The 8654-nt window shown below is 34.1% G+C and overlaps 1 protein-coding gene across 2 annotated transcripts; it reads right to left on the reverse strand.

Annotated features, from left to right (window-relative positions):
* Positions 1–650: 650 nt before the first annotated feature.
* Positions 651–5724, reverse strand: LOC105127907 (random slug protein 5-like). Of its 2 annotated transcripts, XM_011029387.1 has the most exons (7): positions 5518–5724; positions 4316–4391; positions 3976–4061; positions 3715–3891; positions 3110–3208; positions 2380–2622; positions 651–1420 (listed from the first exon to the last, which is right to left on the reverse strand). In XM_011029387.1, the coding sequence occupies exons 3-7, from the start codon at positions 4048–4050 to the stop codon at positions 956–958; spliced, it is 1059 nt and encodes a 352-aa protein (XP_011027689.1). In that variant the 5' UTR covers positions 4051–4061; positions 4316–4391; positions 5518–5724; the 3' UTR covers positions 651–955. The 2 variants fall into 2 exon arrangements, with proteins under 2 accessions (XP_011027689.1, XP_011027688.1); XM_011029386.1 differs by lacking the exon at positions 4316–4391.
* Positions 5725–8654: the final 2930 nt, after the last annotated feature.

Here is an 8654-nt window from a genome sequence, read left to right on the forward strand (position 1 = left end):
TGACAAAAAGATCCACATATCTAGACAATTAAAATAAATTATCATGTTTAAATTTTAAATCATTAAAATATAAAAGGATCAAATTGAAAAACAAAATCTAGTAATCAAAATAAATAACTAAATAATGACAAGAAAAAACATAACATCATACAACACTATTACAACTTACAATGTTTTATCTGTGGGTACAATATTAATGAGAAGCAGGGAAGATATGTCTGGAACGCTTACAATCCAAGGCGGTACGATATTAATGAGATCATTTTTTTTCTAGATAACGTCATTTTTAAATAAAAAATCAGTTTTTTTACCACTATTCAAAATCCTAATTAAAAATTGCTTAATTTACTAGAAGTGCTCATTTACGAAGCAAATAGACAGATGAAAATTAAGCCGATATGTATTGACCAATGTATCGACCTCTTAATGCGTAATCCCGTAACGAGTTTGCTACAGTCCGAAATACCGAGATTACGATGTACAGACTGTCTACACGCTTCTGTCATGTTTAGGACTAGGACCATTTTACGTAACGAAAGGCACATCATCTTTAGGACACCTAGCAGCGCGCTGAAGTTCAAGAAGGCACAACTGCATACACTGTGCATCAGAGAATGATATCATTTTAGAATCCGGGAGGGAGGGCACGATTTGTCAATGAGTAAATTCACTAAATTCAAGAAAGTATTTTCAGAAACAGACTCGCCCTTATGTCTGGTAAGAAGTTTTGTACCGAGGAGAATCAAGGTCCACGGGGACATGGAAGAGTGCATTTGATGCTTGCTCCGACCGCCATATCATGGAGCTCAATGAGGAAAAATCATTCAGTGAATTCGATGATGTTATCAATACAACTTAATAGAAAATCTTGATATTGTAGTCTCTAATTAAATGATACGTCAGCTGTCAGCTGTCCTACAACAACCGCTCTCAGGTCATTCTGCCTTGGCAAAATTCAAGCATGTGCCTTGTCATCAGGTTTCACGTCAGTACGATGCGGATCTTCCGACTCTGACTCTGATTCTTTCTTACCACCATCAATCAGTAAAGTATTTTCATGAGTGAAAACAGTATCTGAATCTATTCCATGAGGCATGGAACCTTCTGTCTTATCATCGTCGGAAGTATCAGAATTTGAGTCCAAGTTCAGTGAGTCCACGGTAGCAGATGCCAGGTCCGGCTGAGGTGCTGCTGAGGGAGAACTCGCTCTTGTCCAAAAAGATGGCATCCTCCTGTCATCCTCCTTCATCCTCTCCGCATACTTACTTATATCAAAACCTACACAATCTTTTCCACCAAATGCAGCTTCGAGATAGTCCATATCAAATAGATCTTCCATTATTTTCATAGTGTTGATTTCGTCAGAGTAAACAAACTTGACTTTATTGTAAGTTTTAGGCTCTAAAAAGGCTTTTGCCACCTGCAATGAAAGATTATCCTGAAATCAGTAGCGGACTAGCATGTAGAGTGTAGAGCTAGAAATCAGAAAGGCGAACCAGAAATAATCTAATAGCGCCTCAAAACAGGACCGTGACTCAACAAAACAAAACACACTGGAATGCCCTTTAGCTAATGCTCAGAAACACCAACAAAAGCTAAAGGAAGACATTAAACTGAAATTAATCATTGATCCATACAATTCACACTTAAAACTAAAACAGTTTTGCATTGAATTTTGCAAATACATTCATGACATTAAAGATTGGAAACTAAAAATGCAGCCACAATCACAATTTGAGGCCAGCCCTGATGCATGGGAGTGAACGTTGGCTATTGAAGCAACAACATAAACATAAGATGGCAACGGTGGGAATCTGTATGCTAAGGTGGATGCATGGTAACAAAAGAATGGATAAGATTAGAAATGAACTCATCCGCCAAAAGGTCCATGTAGCACTCATCAGTGAAACAAGGAGAAAAGGGGCCTAAATGGTTTGGCCATGACCAATGTAGGACACCAAAGCCCTGGTTCAGAGAAGTAATAAGCTGCAGTAGTAAGGGAAGGGGGGCAGAGGAAGCCTTAATCTAATATGTGGAAGTGGTATCAGAGGGTTAAAATCTCTCAAAATTGAGGTAAATTTGGTGTACAAACAGGAGGAATGGTCCAAAAAGATTCATATAGCCAATCCAAACTAGCTTGGGATTGAGGCTTGGTGATGGTGGTTGTTGTAATCTAATTTCTAGCAATCAGTTAGGTGGTATACAGAAACAAAAATAGATTATCCAGATTATAATCTATAATCACAAATTTATAGTTGCAAGAGCCAAAGTAAAGTATTTTTGTTTTTTATCAAACTAATAGAAATTTAAAGCATTATGAAAAAGAAAATAAATTTAAAGCAGCATGGAAAAGGATAGCAGAAACAGGCAACAGGTTACCATCCAGAATGGTTCAAAGAACTTTGGAGGATTATACAGTATTGCCAGGCCCAGGCGTTCTGGATAATGGTCTTGTAAAACATGGGCTGTTTCGCGTGTCACCTTCAATGAGATATGCGATAAATTGAAACCACTGAAATCAATCAGCCAGACCATCTGCTCCTGGTCTGGTGGCAAATTTAAAATGGCATTCTCCATGCAATACACCAAATACTTAATTTGTCCTTTTATCGACTTGGAGTTCTGCATTCAAAATGAACTTGAAATTATTACAGGTAAACAGCATAAAAATGAAGTAGATTACTTTTGAATTTGATCCCTGAGAGATTATGTCTCTGTGTATACTTAAATCACAAAAGATCTCAGCATCATGCCAAAGAGATTGGTTTTACACATAAAATATTGTCACTAAGGATTGCATTAAGGTTGATATTCTCAATGATGCATGAAATTGACACCCTGGATCGACTTCAAGTATAAATTACCATGTATATTGTGGGAGAAGAATCATGTGAATATATTGTTTGGCCTGAGTCCTGACCCAAAGCTAATCCTTTGAATATTAGGTGTTAGGGTCATGAATGAACAGTTGGCATTTTTTTCTCTCTTACTCTGGATTAAGAGCATGTCCTAGTGATCTACAGGGACCAAGTTTCTATTCAAATCTAAGAAATTGCAGCCTCACAAATCACAAGACAGAAGAAAGTCAGGAGAAATTGTCAGATGAAACCTGGCAACTAGGTCTCATGACAAGAACTGTTCTTCCATGCTTGTCAACATAACTTGATCTGTAGATTTTCCCTGTATGTGCTTCATGCGCAATCTCTTCCTGCGTTACAAACAAAAACAGTAACAGAATTAAACACCATTGCATGAGTAAATCCACAACTAAAACAAACTTGACCAGTCCAAGAACCCAAAGTGCTGAGTTCCTAGTGGAAATTATTACTAATTGTACTGGGGCTTACAGACGCACACCAATGCCAATATGTCTTAATTTTGTGTGCAATAAATAACAGGTGGCAGTTTCAATATTCTTGAACCCATAACAGGTAGGTTTTGAGTTAAAGCTTCTTGAAAAGCTTTGTAAAATTAGCCCCAGGTTAGTATTCTGTCAAACATGACTGGGGACCATTTCCCCAGTGCAACAAAATGCATGAAATGAAAGATGTAGGAAAGCTTCAAGACTCGTTCAATTGCTCATTAAAGTTCAAGCAGACCATTGAAATTGAACCCTACCAAATTTTCACCCGTTGATCAAGACTTAGACACTAGAGCAAATCTTTACTCGCAAAGACTAGAGATAATCAAGAATAAGAAGAAATGCCAGTGTACCCAGCGTATCTCTTCTGGTTTGTATGCTACTCTCCATTTTAAGGTTTCTTTCAGCATTTTCAGTGCCTTCTTGACATTCCAATTCCATGCCCTTAGATGCCTTTCAATTGAAGCATCGGAGCAATAAATAGACAACTTCTCTGGCAGTGGCCCCACCAACCTTCTTACCTCATTAACCTGCATGCTTGAAAGAGTCACGTGCTTGAAAGTTTCTCTCCAATATGAAGTAACAAATGTGACGAGCAGATGAGATGGACATACCTTTTCCTGCTGGTGTTCAGTTGTCAAAGGCTTCTCGAAGCCATTCGAAGAGGATCTCTTTACACCTTCACTCATCTTAAGTTTCCCTGTAAGCCAATATTTGAGATTACACTATTACATCATAATCTATGTTTCTATCTCGTACCTTGTAGTCTATATTTTGAATCCTTTTAATTGCAAGGAGTTCTTCAAGAACCAAACATCATTCCATATACAAGTATTTCATAAGATGATGTAACAAAAGCTTGCAGATACCTTAAATTATTTATTCTTTTTCCAGCCAGGCTGAAAATTATTTGTTACATTGCAGAAAGTTAAAGTTACAAGAAAATCTACTCACAGTAATCCTTTTCTGATCTCAAAGGAATTGTTGGGAAGAGAAAAGCAGTTTCGATAAAGCATTGAATCTTTTGTTGCTGGAGGTATACAGGCTTTAGTAAAATATAGTCAACTTAACCAAAGACTCAGCACATTTACATATGCTGAACCACATGAAAGATAGTATCAAGCAGCAATAAAAACAGAGACGATATATTTTCTCCACGCTATCTTGATCTCTAAACCCTGTTTCTTGATGTTAAATTATCAGAGCGTATGTATAAGATTATATTTAAGCATAGTTCTTAACGATCAATACCTCTTGGTGCAGGCTAGGAAACAATTGGATGGAAAAGCTCACGAGATCACAATTAGTTATTTCAAGCGGTGCCAGGAAATGAATCCAAAACTTAGAAGAGAGATACAGGTCTGTAATCATGTTAAAAAATCAGTCTACCCCTGACATTATATTTAAGCACGTATTTGAAGTGGATGCCAACTCCCGGTACTTCTTTAATGACTAGGAGAAACAAGCCAGTAGTCCACCAAGGAAAAATGTACTCTACTCCAAATTTTGGCACCTAACTGAAGTGGGTTCAACATTAACGGGTTGGGCAAATCAATTGTTACGATGAATCGGTATATTCTTATTTTAACAAAAAGTTGAAGTTTTTTGGGCCATACTCCTTCCTCTTACTGAGCTACCGGTAACAATGGATGGCACTTGCATTAATTTAGTTAAAAGAAAATACAACAATTCCTATCTTTAAGCATTCGGCAATGCTCTGTAACAGCACAGCTTCAGTAACACTAAAATTAGACAAATCTTCCTGTTAGTCCATAAAAAAAACTAAAACCCACTCCACGACCCCAATTCTACCATTCATTTTTATTTTTATTTTTATTTTGGACGCAGGGGCATAAATTTGGGTTTCCAAAGCCGATACATGAACGTCTTGATCGATCAAACGATTGTAACTGAGATTTAACACGAGCCCTTTTTTTGTTCTAAAGATCTTCTCTTTTTTCCCTTCCTTTTCATTTTACGCACCGGTGGCGCATACCCAGCTACGCTGAATCACGCCTTGGATTATATTTCGATAAATCGAAAAGAAGAAGAAAAAAACATAATTGACCCACGAACCCACGTAGATCATTATAAGCAAAAAATCAAATCTGAACCTGGATTTCACAAGAAAAGAAAAATTAAAGTGACAAACAAACCTGTTTGATTCAGCAATTAGGAAGCCTGAAAAAGGGGGATAAGACCGATTCTTCAGGTTTGAGTTTTTCAACTGATAGAAACCGGGTGTATGTCTTGAGGAATACAAGGAGTGAAGGTGGTTGCTGTTATCAATTTTGAAAAGTAGCTGTTTTGGATCCACCCTCGCACGCGACACAGGTTTCTCTCATGGCCGAAATGGATATTAAGAAGCCGGGAAAAATAATAGAATACATTAATACTAGTATGAGCTGGTAATGCTTTGTTTTTTTATGCAATAATTTATTTGAATTATTTCTTACATCTCACATGTGTACATGTTGTTTTGGACACATGCTCCTCCTCTTTGTCTAACGATGGAGAAGTCGTGAATGACCCTATCCAGGAGTAACATATACAATTTAGTATGAAGGTTTTGGTGATTTCTTAAGGGCCATTTTGACCCTTTGGAATGTCCGAGGGATCAGCCAAAGCTCCGGCGAATAAACCCTTTGCGATTCCATGTAAAGGACTTCGCTGTTGGTGTAAAGCTTACTTTCGTCCCTTTTCTCTTGATTTTTTAATTTTCTGGGCCTTTTACTTTGATTTCTGTTAATATGAACCCTTTACTCCCAATTTATCTTAGAAAAATATCCTTAGGAAGGCTCATATGTCATGTAGATTTTAAATTAAATGAAAATTAAGATTTATAGCCTGTTAAATTCTAGTAGTGGACCAAGCATATTTATGATGGATTGATGAGTAGAAATTATGTTATATATAAAAGGTTCTCAAATAGGCAAAAGAGGTTGAAAGGTTTGTGTTTTTTATTCACACAAAGTAACCCTAAAGTTTGGCATAGATTATAAGACTTTTTATTCTTGAAAATAAAACAATTTTTAGTCAATTGCTCCAATACTTAGCCAATTATGGCAGAAAATACTTATCGTAATAATTTTCTATTATGTTTATATTCTTAACATATTAAAATTATCTTACATGTAATATTAGGGTCTCTTTCTTGCTATATTGATTAATGTTAATTTAATATTATTTTTGTGATTATGGTATGATCATAGAATGAGATTTTGGACACTTGAATTTATTTATTTATTAAATGGAGGATGAAATCGAGCCCTAGTCCTTTTGTATCCAAAAATTCAAGTGGCACATACCACTAAAATGCTCTTTGATTTTTTTATTTTTTCCACAGATAATCTATTCCAACATTGAGAGGAGACCTAATTTATGTATGGAGTGGCTAGTTAGAGACAATGAAGCTTACATGGATGGAAAATATTGATTATGAGATGTTGGAGCAATCTAATCGCTTAAGTTTAATGCTTATAAAGTCCCGTATAAGTAAGAGCATGAAAGGTTCCATCCATTAATGCTTCAAGGCAAAAGATTTCTGGGAGGGTGTGGAGCAACAATTTGTTCATTCCGATAAAGCATTGGTCATTGCCTTAATGAAGAGACTTTCATACATGTCATTTGACTTTTCTAAAAGTGTACACAAGCACATTATAAAAATAAGAGACATTGATGCTTAGTTGAAGTCCTTCAAAGTTAAGATTCTTGAGTCATTCGTAGTTCATTTCATTTTGAGCTCTCTCCCTGTGAGATGTAATCCATTTAAGATTTCTTATAAAACACATAGAGAGAAATAGTTAGTTTATAGACCATACCTGTTTAAAAATAAGGTAGATCGAGACTTGAGAAACCTAAAAGTGTTTATTTGGTTTCTCAAGCTAAAGAAAAATGTCAAAAAGGTTAAAATAAACTTTAAAGTGAAGAAACATAAAAATATACCAATAAAACAACATGAAAAAAAAATAATGAATGCTTTTTATGTAAAAAATAAAGATATATCAAGAAAGATTGTCTTAAGTATAGGAAATAAATCATAAAAAAAAAAATCTTCTTTTTAGTATGTTAAGAATTTTTTTCATCGAGGCTCCTAGTAACACATAGTGGATTGACTTTGGGTCTATAATCCATATAGTTAATATCATGCAATACTTTTTTAGTCTAAGAAAGTCAAAGGGAAATGTATAAGGAATTTATTTAAGAAACTGGATGTGCTCTACAATTTAAGATGTGAGTATTTTTAAATTAATTTTAAATCTGAACTTATTTTGGATTTGAAAAGTATCTTTTATATTTTATCATTTTCTAGAAATTTAATTCTAGCTCTCAAACTCTATAGTATTGGTTATAGATTTTTGTTTGGTGGAAACATTTTTAGTATTTTGAGAAATAAAATTTATACTAGCAATGGAGCATTGATTGATGGTTTATATATAAATGATCTAAACCTTACTTTTAAGCACAACTATTTATCCATGCATGTTGATTTTGGTATTAAATGGAGTTTGGGTCACATCTTTATCAAAAAAATTAAAAAATTAATGATGATAGAGTTTTAAACACTCTTGATTTTACTAATTTCAATACTTGTGTAGATTGCATAAAAAAACAAACTAATAAAACTATTAAAGATGCCACAAAGAGCTCATATATTTTAGAAATCATGCATATTGATATTTATAGACCATTTAATACTCAATTGTTAAATGATTAGAGATATTTTATCTCATTCATTAATGATCGTTCTAAATTTATATATTTTTGTCTTTTATTTAATAAGGTGAAGCACTTGATACTTTTAAGACCTGTAAGGTTGAGGTGGGGGAATAAAAAGAAAATACCATAAAGATTGTAAAGTCAGATAGAGGTAAAGAGTATCATGGTAGATTTATAGAGTTTTAAGTCTATTTATAGAGTTTCTTAAAGATAAGGGTATTATTACATAATATACTATTGTTATAGGATTAAAACTTAAAAGATGGGCAAATTAAATGTATCACTAATGTTGATAAATAATAAAAATTAATTCAAATAGGTACAATAAAGACAATAATCAACAATATAATTAAAGTATTTAAAATAAAAAAAAAAGTAAAGGAAAGAATTTGTAAACTTGATTTTTAATGTAGTTCGGCGAGCCTACATCTATATCTCAATTATAAAATTAGAATTCAATATTGTATACTTTTATTTGTCCAAGTTATAGAATACAATATCTACATGATAAATCCATACTAAGAATTTTACACCACTTAAAGATATTCTCTCTTCAAGATTTTTTTCTTACTTG

The sequence above is a fragment of the Populus euphratica genome, unplaced genomic scaffold, assembly GCF_000495115.2.
Source record: "Populus euphratica unplaced genomic scaffold, PopEup_1.0 scaffold93.1, whole genome shotgun sequence".
In the NCBI taxonomy this organism is placed as follows: domain Eukaryota; kingdom Viridiplantae; phylum Streptophyta; class Magnoliopsida; order Malpighiales; family Salicaceae; genus Populus; species Populus euphratica.

Coding starts and splice junctions, on each gene's coding strand:
- LOC105127907 (XM_011029386.1), bottom strand. CDS start 4,050: ATGAGTGAAGGTGTAAAGAGATCCTCTTCGAATGGCTTCGAGAAGCCT. Junction 3,892..3,975: donor CTGAACACCAGCAGGAAAAG/GTATGTCCATCT, acceptor TCAAGCATGCAG/GTTAATGAGGTAAGAAGGTT. Junction 3,209..3,714: donor AACCAGAAGAGATACGCTGG/GTACACTGGCAT, acceptor TTTGTAACGCAG/GAAGAGATTGCGCATGAAGC.